General features: G+C 46.7%; 1 protein-coding gene across 4 annotated transcripts in view; it reads left to right on the plus strand.

The window, feature by feature from the left end:
* The window catches only part of CASC3 (CASC3 exon junction complex subunit), a 458,504-nt gene that overhangs the window by 191,339 nt on the left and 249,228 nt on the right, over nt 1-17,937 (plus strand). For all 4 annotated transcript variants that reach the window (XM_078645688.1, XM_078645689.1, XM_078645690.1 and 1 more), the window contains exon 8: nt 14,242-14,303. In XM_078645688.1, the coding sequence (XP_078501814.1) occupies nt 14,242-14,303 (62 nt within the window). The remainder of the gene's footprint in view (nt 1-14,241; nt 14,304-17,937) is intronic.

The following is a 17,937-nucleotide window of genomic DNA, read 5'->3' on the forward strand; positions in this document are numbered from 1 at the left end:
AGAGCTCTGTCGTATGTTTTCTTCTTCCGGAAGATGGGTGGTCTCAGCAGCAGTTCCTTGGCACTCCTGGCCGGTCTGTCTCCTCCCGATAACTCTATTTTCTGAGCCAGGTATCTTGGTGTTTTGTAGTGAAGCGCTTTGTGGGTGATACATGACATTTTAAGTTGGATTCTCCCTTCGCATGGTAGCCAGTTTAGAGCTTCAGGTGTGGCGTGATATGATCGAATTTCCTAGATCCGGTGATGAGCCTTGCAGCAGTATTGAGATATGCTTTTAGCGGTGCCGTGGAAATTTTTGGTAGACCTGCTAAAGTAGTACAACCATATTCCATCCTTGAGATGACTAAGGATTGTACTGCCATTTTGAGATCTGCTGTAGAGATGAATGGCTTCACTTTACTAAGATAGTTCAGGTGAAAGCGTGCATTTTTTGCCATAGATTTGATATGGGTTCTCATGTCAAGGTTCTTGTCTAATGTGATTCCTAATGATTTCGCGGAGTCCACTAGAGTAGGAGTGCAGTTTAGTGCTGTGATCAATTTTGCCCATTCCTTCACTTCCGTGTGGTTCTTAGGTGGAGAGATTAAAAGGAACTCCGTTTTTTGAGCATTTAGTTTCAGATGATTGCTGGACAACCAGTTTAATGACTTTTTTAAGGCCTCGTTCATTAACATGATATCTTCCAGAGAAGCGATCTCGATGTATATCTGTGTGTCGTCTGCGTGCATATGATAAAGTATGTTTGCGTCTTTAAGAATTTCTGTCAGAGGTTCGACATAGAGGTTGAAGAGAGAAGGAGATAGTGTAGACCCTTGAGGAACTCAGATCACATTAGGACAAGTTGGAGATAGTGTCTGGTTGACCAAAAATCTTTGAGTTCTATTCTGAAGGAAGGATTCAAACCATTTCAGCACATTTCCCGATATTCCCATCCTGTTATGCAGCCTGTTTAGTAATTTTTCATGATTTACCGTGTCGAATGCAGCGGACAGGTCCAGAAGTGCTAGTAGACATGTTCTATTCTGATCAAGGGCCTGTAATGCATCGTCGACAATATGCAGGATTGCTGTTTCTGTGCTGTGGCCTGTTCTAAATCCAGATTGGCAGTCGTCTAGCAGTGTGAAATTTGATATGTGTTGGCTCAGTTGGTTTTGTACACATTTCTCGATTGCCACATTAAATCTCAAAGATGCATACTTCCACATACCTATACATCCAGCTCACAGGAAATACCTTAGGTTCACGATAGAAGGTCAACACTATCAGTTCAAAGTTCTCCCCTTTGGAGTAACCACAGCCCCAAAAGTGTTCACAAAATGTCTAGCGGTAGTGGCAGCACACCTCAGGAGGCAACACATCCACGTGTTTCCATACCTCGACGATTGGCTCATAAAGGCCAAATCTTACGTGCAGTGTGCAAGCCATACGTCTCAAACTCTCCAGCTGCTGCACAGTCTGGGTTTTTCCATAAATTACCCAAAATCCCATCTACAACCCTCCCACATACAGCAATATCTGGGACCTACAATAGATACATCAGTAGCAAAGGCATATCCAAATCCAGCCAGGATAGCCAACATGCAGACTCTCATTCAAAAGTTCCAGCCACAACACTCCTTACCAGCTCGAGTGTTCATGCAGCTCATAGGCATGATGGCCTCCTGCATATTCATTGTCCCTCATACCAGACTTCAAATGCGTCCATTACAAGAATGCTTAGCACGGCAGTGGAACCAAGCTCAAGGACACCTAAAAGACCTAGTGTTGGTAGACAGTCGCGCTTACAACTCTCTGCAGTGGTGGAACCCACAAAACCTTTCCACGGGGCGACTGCTCCAAGAGCCAGTTCCACAAGTAATATTAAAAGCGGACACATCATTGACAGGTTGGGAAGCCCACCTACTTCAATACACAGTCCAAGGACTCTGGACAGTCAAACAAAAGACACTGCATATCAACCACTTAGAGTTGCTAGCAGTATTTCTAGCACTGAAAGCGTTCCAGAAATACTTATACATCAAGGCTGTGTTGATCCGGATGGACAACATGACAGCCATGTATTATATCCAGAAACAGGGAAGGGACTCACTCTCTACAGCTTTCTCACCTAGCGCAGAGCATATGGAGGTGGGCAATTACCAGCCAACAGCTACACGAATGGGAGATTCATCCTCAAGTTCTCCAACCATTCTTCAAAGAATGGGGTCATCCAGAGATAGATCTGTTTGCCACAAACGAAAACTCAAAATGCCAGTACTTTGCCGCCAGGTTCCCACATCCGTTGTCACAGGGCAATGCTATATGGATGAATTGGTCAGGCAGATTTTCTTCTACTTTTCCACCAGCCCCACTGATTCCGCTAGTGGCACGCAAACTACGTCAGCAGTCACTGACGATGATCCTATTTGCTCCCACATGGGCAAGACAACCATGGTACATAACATTCCTAGAACTCTCAGTGGTTCCCCATCAAAGACTGCGTCTTTTACCACATCTTTTAACTCAGAACCATGGAGAAATCAGGCACCCAGATCCCAATCAGATGAACCTAGCGATCTGGCTCCTGAAGTCTTAGAGTTTGGATATCTCAACTGGCCTCCAGATTGTATGAACATTATCCAAGAGGCAAGACGCCCAACCACTAGAGCATGCTATGCAGCTAAATGGAAAAGATTTGTAATCTATTGCAATAATAACCAAATCAATCCACTAGACGCTTCCATCCAAAACATTATCTGTTACCTGTTGCATCTTCAAAGATGCAATCTAGCATACTCTTCTATAAGACTACATCTTGCTGCTATAGCAGCATACCTCCAAAACAGACATCTGTCTCTATTCAGAGTTCCACCAATCAAAGCTTTTATGGAAGGGCTTAAAAGGATATTCCCTCCAAAACACCAACCTTCACCAGTCTGGAACTTAAATATAGTACTTGCCAGACTTATGGGACCTCCTTTTGAACCACTCCATTAATGTGAATTACAATTTCTAACATGGAAGGTGGCATTTTTAATTGCCATTACCTCACTCAGGCGAGTAAGTGAATTACAGGCTCTAACCATTCAGGAACCTTTCATGCAAATACATGCAAATAAGATAGTACTCCGTACTAACCCTAAGTTCATGCCAAAGGTCATATCCACTTTCCATATCAATCAATCCATAGAATTGCCAGTTTTCTTCTAAAACCCACAATCAGTAGCTGAAAGAGCCCTACACACATTAGATATGCTGACAGGACTAAATCCGTCAGGAAAACCAAGCAACTGTTTGTTGCTTTTTCCCCACAACATAAAGGTAATCCCATCTCAAAATCAGGAATAGCCAGATGGATAGTTAAATGCATTCAGATATGCTACCAAAAAGCTAAACGCACTCTTAACAGTTCCCCCAAAAGCACACACTACGCGTAAGATGGGGGGCATCCATGGCTTTCCTGGGAAACATTCCTCTAGAAGACATCTGTAGAACAGCTACATGGTCTACCATACACACTTTCACTAAACACTATTGTGTAGATGTACAAACAAAGCAGCAAGCTGCTGTAGGCTAGGCTGTCCTTAAAACTCTATTTCAAACTGCTGCATCTGTGGCAGGTGACCACCACTAGAGGAGATAATGCTATACAGTCTATGCTAAGATATGAATTCAGCAGCCCACATGCCTCGAACGGAAAATGCTACTTACCAGTATGCATCTGTTCTTGGCATGTAGGGCTGCTGACATTCATATCGCCCACCCTCCTCCCCGGTGCCTGTCGCAGCTGCAGGATTTTCTTTGCATGGCCATCTTTTACTTTACTATACTCCATCTTTGCAACAATGGCGAAAAACAATCCAAGGATGGAGTGGATGCCTATGCGCACTGTAGTCCAAGGGAGGAGTCACCTATTGTGATACTTCGAAGACTCTTCCAAGACAACAAGGTGCAATCATCCGGACCCAACACTAGGCGGCTGTCTATGCTAAGATATGAATATGAATATCGGCAGCCCTACATGCCAAGAACAGATGCATACTGGTAAGTAGCATTTTCCTTCTGGGTAGCAGAACAGTAGACCAGACTTTGCTGTTTGGTGCCTGCAAGTGAGATTGCTGGCGATTTGCAAAGTGCTGGCAGCACACCGGTGTTCTTGGCAGATGCACAGCAGCAGGACTAATTGGTTTATGGCAATTGTCGGTACAGGTGCAGGTAGGGTTTGACACCAGAAAGCCCGCAGCTGATCCTCAGTTATCCAGTATTAGGGTATCTTTCATAGATGCACATGCCTGAATCATTCCCCGTCGTCGGGATGGGAGTCCCCGGTACATAAATAAAGTAATGTCTCATTAGACGTATAGAGTAATAGGCCAAAGGCCTCACATTAGTAACCTATCCATGTCCTTTTGTAAAAAGGACCAAACTCTAGAGAAGAGCCAATCAGCTATCACCACCCTCTAGAACCTTCCTGGAAGGAGCCCTAGTCCTTCAGATTTTCTACCGCACGCCGTGCTAAGGGAGTCTCCACTGAGCTCGGCTCAGTTTACTTCATCTCTGGATTTCCAGTGTTTCTTCTCATATATTTCCATCTTCTGAGTGAAGTTCTTCTGTTCTTCATGGCAGATACACCTAAGAAAGGCCTTTTTAAGCCATGTGGTAAAAAGAGACATCATGTGTATGTCCAACACAAGAATTGTCTCTACTGCCTTTACCCGGATCACTCTTCAAAGGACTGCAAGGTATGTTGTACCTTTTCTTCGAAGACCCTCCAAGATCGGGAGGGGCGCCTCTTAATTTGGCTGCAGAGGCTGAAAGACAAAGACCAACTAGAGTCTTCTGAGGAGAGTGAGGGTTCTTCGATATCCTCCACGTCCTCTCAGAAAAGACCAACGGTTGCTCCTCCACGCCCTACGTCGCAGCCACCTCAGAAGAAGACACATAAAAAGTCTTCAGAGGGACATTCCAAGGCTCTGCCACCAAAGGTTTCTCCTCAGGAGATTGTTCACACCTTTAAGAAGCCTTCTTCCACTCCGTCGTTGACGGTCTCGTCGACGGTGGTTTCAATGACGAGAAAATCTACGTTTACGGCCTTGTATGTGACCTCGTCGACGATGACTGTTTCCACTACTGTCGCCTCTTCTTCGCTGTCTACATCGACGACTCTGTCGATGGCCGGTAGGCCTGTCTCACCGACGATAAAAAGAAAGAAGACATCGTCGACCTCCAAGCAACCGTCGACGCTGCGATCGCCGACGCCAGTGTCGACGACGGCCCCGACGACGAAGACTGTCCCGTCGACATCCACTCCATCGTCGATGAAGGCTCCGACGAAGACAACATTGTCGACGACGGCTCTGTCGACGGGGATTCCATCGACCATGGTGCCTGTCGGCGCTTCTCCATCGACTACTACACCGTCAACGGGTTCGTCCATCTCAAAATAATGAAACGTACCTGGACGCCGACCCTGACTTCGCCTAGTAGGGTCCAGCCATTGCCTCCGGCGCATCTCTTGGACGAAGAGGATTCTGATGACGGCAGTAGGTTTCGAACAGCGACAAGCCCATCTGAACTTAACGTAAAGTATCAGGATAGTTTGGATTATGAGGACCAGGATCAGGACCAGGATCAAGATGTTTGTCCAGAGGACTACCATCCGCCTTCGCCTCCCATGGTTTACCTACCAGCATCTTTAGTTTGCGACCTACAGTTCCTCATTATGGACTATAAGCAGAGATTCCCTACTTCTACCAAGTCTCCACTACCAGCTGCATCTCCACCGCCAAGACCACAACTTCCACCCTTGAATCTACAGCCGGGGCCTGTCCTTCCACCACCTCCGCCTTCCACAGATGACGAGGAGGAGGAACCCCATGAAGAAGGGAAACTTGATGATACCCAGTCTACTCATGATGAGTGGGACGACTGTCATACCCTGCCCTGCTTCGCCCGGGCTTACGCAGGCTGATTCACCTCCTGAAGACATTGGGGGATTTCACAACATAGTAGAGAGGGCGGTGCAACGTTTCCAGATACCTATTCCGTCACACCAGCAAGAATGCTTCCTATACGATTTTAAGGAGCCTTTTAAGAAATCAGTCAGATCTATACCCATTATAGAATACATATGATATCAAGTTGTAAAAATTATGCAAAACCCTTCCTCGGTGCCTCGTCTGGACAAGAAATACAGAGCTCCGGATACTGCTCCAGCTTGCTTGACAGGACATCCTAAACCAGACTCTGTCATCACGCAGGCTGCTCAACGTAAATCAAAAAATCCTTCTGCCCCACTAGCCGCCCCTCCGGACAAAGCAGGTCGAAAGCTTGATAACATTGGGAAGCGTTTCTCATCATTGTCGCCTTTAATGGTGCGTGCATCCAATTCCTTGGCACTGTTAGGGCATTATAACAGACAGCTGTGGGCAGACATTGCTCCTTATCTTGCGGCCTTACCAGATGAGTCTAAGGAAGAAGCAAAAAAGATCTTGCTTGAAGGCGAACGCTCTGCATCTGAAATAATAGATTGCTCGATGGATATCGCTTCAACTGGATTTTGCCAACTGGCCAGCGCAGCTGTATTAAGGCGTCAGGGTTGCTTGAAGGCAACTTCATTCCGCCCGGAAGGGCAGACAAAAATCTTGGACATGCCCTACGATGGCCATACCGACACGGCCAGAGCTTTGGGTACCCTGCAATTTAAGAATCTGCCTTTTCGTCGCTCAGGAGGAAGGGGACAATCCTCTACAAGAGGTGATTACCAAAGCCGATCTTCCTACTCTTCTTGGTCAACAGTATCGACCACAATACCAGCAGCGTCAGCAGAAAGTCATCCTATACGAAGTCCTCATTTCGTGGCAAAGGTGGTCAGCAGAAGGGCGCCGCTCGGCGACAATGACCTTTCACTACCGCCAGTCTCAAGTTCATCTCGGCCCTCAACAGTTGGAGGAAGAATTTCCCATTTCCTAAAAAATTGGAAACAAATCACAACGGACCGTTGGGTTCTACAATTAGTTCAATTCAGTCATTCACTGGAGTTCACTCAAATTCCTCCCCGAACCCCTCCCCGACCTATGCTCCAGAAAAATCTACGTATTCTACTCTGGGAAATTTCAATTATGCTCTAGAAGGGGAGCTATAGAAAGGGTTCCTCGTTGTCAACGAGGAAAAGGATTTTACTCCCATTTCTTCCTAGTACGCAAAAAGGAGAAAAAATGGAGACCGATCTTAGACCTGAGAAACCTCAATAAATTCTTGAAAAAGCAGTAGTTTCGTATGGTTACCATCCAGGGAGTACTACAACTTCTCAATGCAAGGGACTACATGGTACCTCTGGATCTTAAGGATGCCTATTTTCACATCCCTATCCACCGGAATCACAAGAAGTTTTTGAGGTTTGCATTAGCGGGCAGACACTTCCAATTCAGTGTCCTACCATTTGGGCTCAAATCGGCACCTCGCATTTTTACAAAATGTCCATCTCCAGTGGCTGCATATCTCAGGCAACAACACCATCAGGTCTTTCCATATCTGGACGACTGGCTGGTCAAAGCACCATCTCTAGTAGGCGTGTCCAAATCTTCCGACGCCTGTCTACAGCTTTTCGATCACTTGGTGCTCACTCTCAACCAGGACAAGTCTGTCCTCCAGCCTTCCCAATGTATAACTTTCCTGGGTGCTACTCTCGACACGACCCTGAAGAAGGCGTTTCCGTCACAAGAGCGCAAAGACAGACTTCTTTCATTAGCAATTCGCATAAGTTCCAAAAAGTCCTTAACAGTGCGTCTCTTCAAATCCCTGCTCAGGATGTCGTCTTCATGTATTCTGCTAGTTCCAGACTGTCATCTTCACATGCGCCCTCTTCAGGAGGCGCTCTCGGCTCAGTGGTTGCAATGACCAGGTTCATTCGACGATATCATCCGAATAACACCTCCAATGATCAAGGCTCTAAGGTGGTGGATGTGCCCTCAGAACCTTTCTCAAGGCTTGCCTTTCTTGCTTCCAGCTTTGCCGTATATCATCACAACAGATGCGTCACTGGAAGGTTGGGGAGCTTTCCTCCCAAGAACTACAGGTCAGTGGAAAATGGTCCCAGTCCCAAAGAAAACTCCACATCAATCTCCTCGAACTACGAGCTGTCTATCTCGCTCTTCTGGCATTCCTCCCAAGAATCAGGAACTCTCTAGTGCTCGTGCGTACGGACAATACCACAACAATGCACTATCTAAACAAGCAAGGGGGAACTCGCTCTCCGACACTCTCTCATGAGTCGCAAAAAATCTGGAACTGGTTGCTCCTTCACAACATTTCCCTTCGGGCAGAGTACTTCCCAGGAACGGACAATGTTCTGGCAGATTCTCTGAGCAGACAACAGGGAACGTATCACGAATGGGAATTGAATCAGCGGACTCTCAACCGCATATTCCTTCAATGGGGCACTCCTCTCCTGGACCTGTTCGCTACAAGGCAGAACACCAAATGCCAACACTTCGCAAGCTGGCGTCCTCAGAAGGGATCTTTAGGGAATGCATTTTCGATTTCATGGTGCAACGTCTTTGCATACGCTTTTCCGCTGTTTCCCCTGATTCCCAGGGTTCTCAGGAAATTGAAAACGGAGCCTTGCACACTCATTCTCATAGCCCCAGCTTTGCCACACCAGCATTGGTTCACAGAGCTTCACCTTCTCTCCCTGGAACCGCCGATCCACTTGAAACCGTTCCCTGCTCTCCTCACAATGAACAACCAGCAAGTCCAGCATCCGGATCCGTCATCTCTCAAATTATCCGCTTTGCTCCTGAGTTCAGAGAATTCCAGGACCAAGACAATCGCCGGATTGTAGAACAGTTCTGGCTCGTATTTGAGCGGACAGTACCTACAAAACATACTCCTTGAAATGGAAAAAGTTCTGCACCTAGTGCAAGTCATGGAAGATACACCCGTTTTCATCTTCTTCAGTACAAATATTGCCTTACCTCCTCCATCTGGCGAACTCCGGTCTTGCTCTCGCTTCCATTAAAGTTCACTTGGCCTCAATATCCTGTTTCAGAAGATCTTCTGCTGACCCTTCTCTTTGGTCTAACAGGTTGATCAAGCAGTTTCTTAAAGGCCTGTCCAGGACTTTTCCTCCTGTAAAAACTCTACCTCCCACTTGGCAACTCAACACAGTTCTTGCTCAACTCATGAAACACCCTTTTGAGCCAGTACACAAAGCTGATCTTAATTATCGTTCCTGGAAAACTGTGCTCCTTCTGGCCCTTACCTCAGCATGACAAGTGAGTGAGCTCTGGGCTTTCTCAATTCAAGACCCTTTTCTTTAGTTCAAACATGACAGGGTTATCCTACGAACAAATCCTAAGTTTGTACATAAGGTTCCGTCAGACTTCCGTCTCAATGAACCTTTAGTCTTTCAAGACCTCGCACAATGGCAAAAAATACTCTGCATTCTCTGGATCTCAAACGCTGCCTGAAGTATTCAATTGACAAGACAAAGACCTTCCACAAGTCCAACCAACTCTTTGTGGCTTACAGTCAACCTAGGAAATGTCTTCCACTCACTAAACAAAGTATCTCTCGCTGGATCTCTTCAGCTATTACATTCTGTCACCAGCAAGCGGGTCAACCGCTACATTCAAAGGTCCAAGCCCATTCCACTAGGGCGATGTCTACCTCCATGGCACTCTTTGCAGGTGTGCCTATTACAGGCATTTGCAGAGCAGCAACTTGGCAGACGCCACATACAGTCACCAAGCATTACTGCTTGGACACAGAACTCATGAAGGATGCTGCAGTGGGACAGGCAGTACTTCGTCATCTATTTCGATAGAGGTGAGCCTTCTTTCATCCCGCCATCCATTCTTGTATACACACATTTCTCTATTGTATTCCTTAATGGTTTCTTTGGTTACAGTTTGGTACTTTCAATGTGTCACATTGATATGTTATTATCTGATGAATTTGTATATGCTGTACCATCCGAAATGTGCTTATCATTGCTTACTACTCTGATTCAGGCATGTGAATCTATGAAAGATACCCTGATACTGGATAAGGAATGCGTTACCTGTAACTGCAGTTATCCAGTATTGGTATCTTTCATAGATTCACATGCAACCCACCCACCTCCCCTGGAAGGGCTCTTCTAGTTCTCTGTGATATACCTGCTTAGCACTGTTCTTACGAAAATCTGAGGGACCAGGGCTCCTTCCAGGAAGGTTCTAGAGGGTGGTGATAGGTGATTGGCTCTTCTCTAGAGTTTGGTTCTTTTTACAAAAGGACATGGATAGGTTACTAAAGTGAGGCCTTTGCCTATTACTCTATATGTCTAATGAGACATTACTTTATGTACCGGGAACTCCCATAGCCGACGACGGGGAATGATTCAGGCATGTGAATCTATGAAAGATACCAATACTGTATAACTGCAGTTACAGGTAAGTAACGCATTCCTTCTCGCTTATTTTGCTCTTCTTTGTCCTCTTCTTGTGTCCGTCGAATCAGAGTTCCTGGTGTCAGAGATGCCACCTAAATATTCAATGTAGGGGTGTTGAGGGGAGTGTAAGGTAATGGTCAATGGGCTGCTTACCGTTTGAGTGTCTACACCCTCTTTATGACCACTTCCTGTGGGGAATGGGCATAACCCTGACCCAGTGTATCTTCTTTCACCAAAAACCAAGATGGCGGAATTCTATCTGTCTTGGTGCCATATGGTCCCTGGGCATCTGGTGGCATTTCCCCTGTCTGGGGGGAGCAGGGGTTGCATATCTAAGGCGGCAGAGGCATTTGAAGCCTTTTGGCTTGATATGCTAATTACTAGCCATCCTGCTTAGAGGAGGTGACAAAACCACCGGCTGGAGCAGGCATTGTTTCTGACTTCGGAGAGTGTGGGCTCTCACCAGAGGGGGTCAGAAACCAGTCTGTCTACACCAGTAAGCCACTACACTAGAGGTTGGTAAGTTTTATGGGGGCACCTCTAAGGTGCCCTCTGGTTGCATGTTTTAATTCTCGCTGTTTTTATCACTGCATGAAATTCTCTCACCCAGTTACAAACTGCATCGTTTAAAAAAATTAGATTCTTTTTATGTAACGTAGTGTTTTGTATTGTGTGTTTTTGTGTACTTTTATGATTTTAATTAATCAAATAAAGTATTTTGACTGACTGTCATGTTTTAATAAATCCACTTCTGGCATCATTATGGATTTATTAAGACAAAATGTTTGAAACAAAACACCTTAGGTTTCAGTGAAGCCATCATGTAGCTGGGGGAACTCGTAACAAATGCCCAGTACATGTACATAACGTGGCTTCCCTGTTTACTTTAACTATCTAGTAATTAATCTAGACAACACAGGGGCATATCTGATCATGCAGATATGACTACACGTCATATAATGCCCCCTGCCTTATGGCTGAATGGGTGATTTACATATATTGCATGCAATGTCTGAGTTCATGCACTTTCACTTTGGTCTGCACCATTTCACACAGCCTGCATTGGCAGTCTGCTTGAGTTTGGTGGTGAGTTCCTTAGGGTGACGCAATGCATGCTGCAGCCTTTAGGGGTCCATTTTAGTACCCATACCCTGTATACCAGGGGTACCACTTACTAGGGAGTTACAGAGGTGCTAATTGTGGAACAGTTGCACAGTTACCTTGTTTTTGGGAAAAAACACTGGCACTGGGGAACTAGTCAAAGTTGGGAATATTCCTATTACTTATATTTGTAAAGCAGCTACATGCTCACCAACACACTTTTTTACAAAACATTATTTCTGATGGATACATCTGCCTGTGGATTCTTCACCTTATTAATATCCCCTGTGCCAACATTCCACGGAAATTTTTCGTAGCTCTCCACGCCGACGAGGACGTCATAGCGTCATGGTTCAGCACGCGGCTCCGCATGATGTCACCGGAGCAGAAGACCATGTCGGCATGATGACAACAGTTCCCTTTTTCCGCGCTGTCGACGCTAACGGTTTTTTGTGGGACTCTCCATACTTCGTTTGGATACTTTGTATTTTTGATTGTATCGCTTCCTCTATTGTCATGTGGTTACAGCAAATGGTCTGGAGAAGCAGGCCTTTGAAGCTTCCCCCTGCCCGTCCTGGGGGGGGAGACCTAGCACCTCACCCAGGATGTGCATGGTTGCAGGCCCAGGAGAGCGGGGGTGTCTCCACCCAGGGGTCCAGCAACATGTCTGCTGTGTGACAGCCTAGGCAGCCTCTCGTCCAGACGTGGATTGTGATTAAGTTTCAGGGGGCATCTCTAAGATGCCCTCTGTGGTGCATTTTTCATTAAATCCCACACTGGCATCAGTGTGGATTTAATGTGCTGAGAAGTTTGATACCAAACTTCTCAGTCTTCAGTGTAGCCATTATGGTGCTGTGGAGTTCGTAATGTCGACCTCCCAGCACCATATACTCTTAATGGCATCACTGCACTTGCAGTGCCCAGGAATGGCCCTGGGTACTGTAGGGGCACAGGGCTCATGCACCGGTGCCCTCACCGCTGGCATAGGGCACCCAGCTAGAGGGGTGACTGATGTATGCCAGGGCAGTGGGTTTGTGGGCATGGCACACACGGATGTGTGCCATGTCGACTTTGTTTAGTTTCATACTTAGGCACTCATCCTGCAAAGGCAGTGTGTAGGTGCCACAGGGCTCCTAAGGGTGGCACAATAAGTGCTGCAGCCCTTAGGGGTCTCCTCTGGTCACCATGCCCTGGATTCTTAGGGTGCCATTTACTAGGGACTGACAGGTTGCCAGAGATGACAATTGGGTTTTAGTTTCAACACCGTTTTAGGGAAGGAACACAGGCCCTGGGTACCTGGTTGGCAGGAGCCCAGGGCACACTAAGTCAAAGCACATCAGCAGTTAGAAAAAAGTGGGGGCATACCCATGCAAGAAAGATGGCACTTTCTCACAAGTTAGCTTCAAGCTCTGTTATTCCACCGTACACTACTTTCTTACTAGACTGACCTGTTCTGCAGACTCTGGCATCTTTTATGCCGAAAGTTGTGCTGCCATTCCATGTCGATCAAACTGTCACCTTGCTGCTGTTATATGCTCCACCTCACCCCTCTAAGGAGAAGGAGAGTCTCCATAGCTTGGACCCACAGGATCACTGATCCTTTACATGGACCATACTAAAAAGCCTCAGGTGGAGGATCAGGTCATTGTGGGGTTCTCTGAAGCGCAAAAGTGCAAGGCAGAAAAGATCCATCTCCCGCTGAATCATGCTCTGTATAAAGATCTGATTTGCATTGGCTAAAAATTAGCTTCCAGAAGGACTGAATGCATAATCGACCAGGGCAAAGATGCTACCACTGTGTTAGCATACAGAGTCCCTACCCTAGACATGTGCCAGGAAGCGAAATAAGCACTGTTGTCTGGACAGACTGGTTCTCAGAGATGGGCATTTTGCCTGCGCGGTCCTACATGAGTATCTGATTTGAGTTCTCTCACAGACCCACCATGAATAGGTATTGCTTTGGTATCTATTAAAAAAGTGAGGAACCTGTGACTAGAAGTGTGAGAAGAACATGTTTTTTTCCTTCAGTAATGCTCTGTTCGAGGCATATGTGCTGCGGATCACACATTAGTGCATAGATCGCCATCTGATGGTGGGCCCGGATGATTACACTTTGTTGTCATCCTTCCTGTTCTTTGATTGGGCTCTATCCATTAACAAGACCCCAACTATAGGAATCTGTACACTGTCTACAAATTTTCTTTTAGGGCTTTTGATCTGGGGGCATCAATAGTCTTAAAAGCAACTAACATCAGTGCGCTAGAGAGGTGCCTATATATTAGCCTCACTCGTCCTTTCAGAAGGAGAATTCACCAGTGTGCTGCTTCAAAGCAACACCTTGATGTACTACTGAAACGTTTCTAGATCCAGTCTGACACCTGGGGAATATTCAAAAGGTGAGGTTATCTGTGGCTAGTTAGTCTCTACCAAAAAAGTATTACTGATGGAAAGTAGCTTGTTCTGTACTGTGACAAAAACTAGATTCTTGAATCTAAACCAATGCATGCATCTTATCATCACAGGTAGATACATTATAGACTCAGCATTTATGCACGCAGTAATCTATGCATACAAAAAAAAAACCATAATGAAAACCAGTTGCAAAATTGCTGCTCTAGATATTGTATTATTTTTCTTTAAATTGCGCATTTATGCAAACATACATTCACACCTTGTTGAGCTTTGTTCATCCTGAAGCCTGACTATGACCCTTTACTTTCTGTATTTAAGGAATCCCAAACCATATACACATGGGAGGCGGACCCCCTCAGTTCAACCGCTTAGAGGAAATGGTAAGTGAAAGTGCATTGACGGAGGCAGCAGTGTTGGTGTTTGTAATATGAATATGTTTTTTCGAGCCTCACTAATTCACAAGAGTATGCACAGCTTCAGAACATGCCCAGACAGTATAGGCAGCAGTAGGGAAAGTTCCCTCTAGCCCACTCAGAATGGGTACGTCATTGGCAGAAGCAGTGCAAGATTTGCTCAAACCTGTACAGCATTACTAGGAGCAGCATGTATACAGAATCAAAAGCAATATAGAGCATGGGCTGGCGTAGTGAAAAATGAACAAACCAGGTACAATACGATCAGCAAAGTTGCGCTTTTTCGTCACACATGTCAGGTAAAGCACAGGCAGATGTGCAGTTTTTCTTCCTGTAACATGCACCATACTATAAGCAACACAAATCTACATACAAACAGCATTGATAACAGGAATTCTAGCTTATCTAATGCACACAGAATACACAGACTCCGTGCAAGTTGCAGGGTCCATCTCTTCATCTATGCAAGCTTTTGTCATTTTGCACTACCAGGTAAAACAAGAATTTGCAATGCAATAGGCCTTGCATTTGCGCAAGTTTAATGTATTGGAATTGTAAATGCCAGTGTATTTACACTGGGTGAGTGTCAGAGGCATTGTGATGGCAAGAGGAGTTTATACCTGCATACATAACCACTGATTTGGGTATTTGCCTCTTCTCTTTAATAATCTTAAAATAGAATCCCTCTCACACCCCAAGCCTTGTGAAGGCTAGTTAACTCACGAGAGACAGCGAAGCAGAGCAACGCCAGTGTGAACCAATATCAAGCGGCAGGCGGGATTACCCTCCATTTTCTGTTTACTACAGGTTTTGCGACGGCGCTGTCTAGGCTCGACCTAAAAATTCATGTGTCCATCTGTAATGCAACTGGTGCTTATGTAAAGCACTCTGATAGTTTCGGGTCGAGTTTGCGCTACATAAAACTGCCCCATAAAATTTGTGAGATGGAAAAAATATCAGCTGATGAACTTGAAACATTACAAGTCTATTGTCCTGCTGATGTAAATGTTGCAAGCCGTGAATCTTTTTATTAAATTCCCTGGAGATATTTCTGCCTGGTTCAGAAGCTGACATCTAGGGCTGCACAGAGAGCTCTTCTCCTGGAGCAATGGGCAGCACTGTACCATCCCACCTGGCGTGCGTGTTCCCGTCAGTGGTCTAATGCTGGTTAAGTGAATACCCTAGCCGTGCCTAGCTCACAGAGGGTGTGTGTTCCAATCGGTGGGCTAATGCTGGTTAAGTGAATACCCTAGCCGCGCCTAACTCACCGAGGGCGTGTGTTCCAGTCAGTGGGCTAATGCTGGTTAAGTGAATACCCTAGCCACGCCTATTGCCCTAAGTGAAACCTGCTTTTCTCGATCAGTGTGTATCTGAGCCCTTCCTGTCCCCGCTTCCTTCAGATCTCTAGGTAATGCACCACTAATGCCGCCCCCCTGAGTGACAGGGTCAATCCTCGGTAGATGTCCCTAAAGCAACACCCTGTTCGGGGCGAGTTGCAGGAACGGGCGAGTTTCCGCAGCTGACCCGCATAGTTCAGCAGGCCACTGCTAAACGGCTGGCCATTCATCACTGCGGAAAGAGGGAACAGTTGCACGTCTCAGCAGGGCGACGGACTACTATGAACTTTCCCCCTGCCCTCCTGCCCTGCCGAGTGCGCCCCCGGAGCTAAACTTAGCCACTTCCAGAAAGCAGCGCCTCTTAGTCAAGGGGCGAGCTTGTGGGCACAGGAGGAGGAGGCTAAGTGTGCATACTGCAGTGCCAACAGTTTGCGTGCAGCTGGGGTCAGACCTGTGGCACATACAACACACACACACAAGCACACCAGAGCAGACGCATGTAGGGCAGGAGCAGACCCATTAGATCAATGCCTTTCCTTTTATATCACCTCAACCCTGCCCACTCTTCCACCCACGTTAAAATAGGTGTTCGAGGCATGTGGGCTGCTGAATTCATATCTTGTGCATAGATCGCCGCCTAGTGTTGGGTCCGGATGATTGCACATTGTTGTACTGGAAGAATCTTCGAAGTATCACGAGATAGGTGGCTCCTTGCATGGGCATCCTCTCCATCCTCAGATTGTTTTTTTCCGCCATTGGGTTCGGATGTACTTTTCTTTACTCAAGTTCGGAAACTTTTCTTTAAGGCCAAAAGGCCTTTGGGGTCGTCGGTATTGTTAATTCGATCGGTGCCGAGTTCTTGTTCCAGTTCTTTTCGAAGCAGGACGTCGAGGAGAGCCTCATGGCCTTTTCGACACCAGAGGCCCGATCGTCGATGGAACGGAGCCCGTTCAAACGATGCCCCCTTTGTAACTCGAAATACCCGCACATCGATGTACACCCGGTGTGCAACAAGTGCTTATCATCCGACCACAACGAGGACAACTATCTAGCTTGTGCTCGATTCCGGTCGAAGAAGACGCTTCGGCTCTGACGTGCAGCAAGACAAACAATGACGAAGCCAGCGCCCGACCCGGTGAATATCTTCGATGAAGACGACGATGAGGTCGTCGAGACTGAGGATCCGGAACAAGCATCGGATCCAGGTTCGGAGCACGACTCCACCTACTATGAAGACGAAGAAGAACGAGTCGAGGAAGAACAACACGTCGAAGAGGTAAGGGACGACGTGTCCCCCATCGGAGCCGTCGATGACGACTCGAGTGATGAACCAGGCCTAACAGTGGGTACTGGGCCTCAAAAAGACACTCAAAGACTTTCTAAGGCTCAGGTCGAGGCATCGCCAAAAGGCCTTAGCCAAGATCTTGACAAACATTCTATAGCCCCGCGTCTCGGCCCGGCTAAGAATATCTCACACGAGCCATCGGTCGCCCTACAGAAAGCGAAACCGAAAGCTATCGAGACAATAACGAAACCGAAACTGCTGAAAACAGTCCTTGGATCGAAGAGTGCGACCACATCAGTTTTGACGCCGAAGAAAAGCGTCGGCGACCCTGCTGGATCGACCACAAAGGGTGTTGAAACGAAGATTGGTGCGCTAAAGTCTATCGCTAAAGCCAAGTACGTCGAACCGACGAGGTCGGCGTCGACGGACAGCGACACAAACAAAGGACTCGAGTCTCAGAAAGCCCTCGACCCGAGGCACCGAGTCGAACAACAACAGCTCGGCAAGACACTCGAGCCGAAACCTAAAGGCGCCTCGAAGGAGCAAGTCGAACCGAAGAAAAAGAGCGCGCCTCCGGCGCAACAGACAACGAAGTCCACGCAAGGCCAGAAGCACGACGACAAGGTGAAGTCTGTCGGTCCAATATCGACATTGGGCCCAAAGCCGCCGATAAAGTTCGGACTGCCCCCGACAGCACGGCCTAAGGTGATCGATCCGAAGACAAGGATCGAACCGACCAAGTCGGTGGCACTTGGGAAAAGGAGTCATCCACTACAAGAGAATGTTCTGTACCAGGAGCCCTCCTATGATAATCAGTCGAAGCTCCAAATCGACACCGACGCAGGTAAACTTACAGTTTATCAACGAAAAATCAGGTCGGAAAATCCTCTGGAGTCATATAAAATCCCACTGAAGAAGAAAAGGGATTCTTCAACCTCACCTGTCCATTTTGAACCTGTAAGGTACTATAGCCAGGACA

The sequence above is a fragment of the Lissotriton helveticus genome, chromosome 5_1 (assembly GCF_964261635.1).
Source record: "Lissotriton helveticus chromosome 5_1, aLisHel1.1, whole genome shotgun sequence".
Lineage (NCBI taxonomy): Eukaryota > Metazoa > Chordata > Amphibia > Caudata > Salamandridae > Lissotriton > Lissotriton helveticus.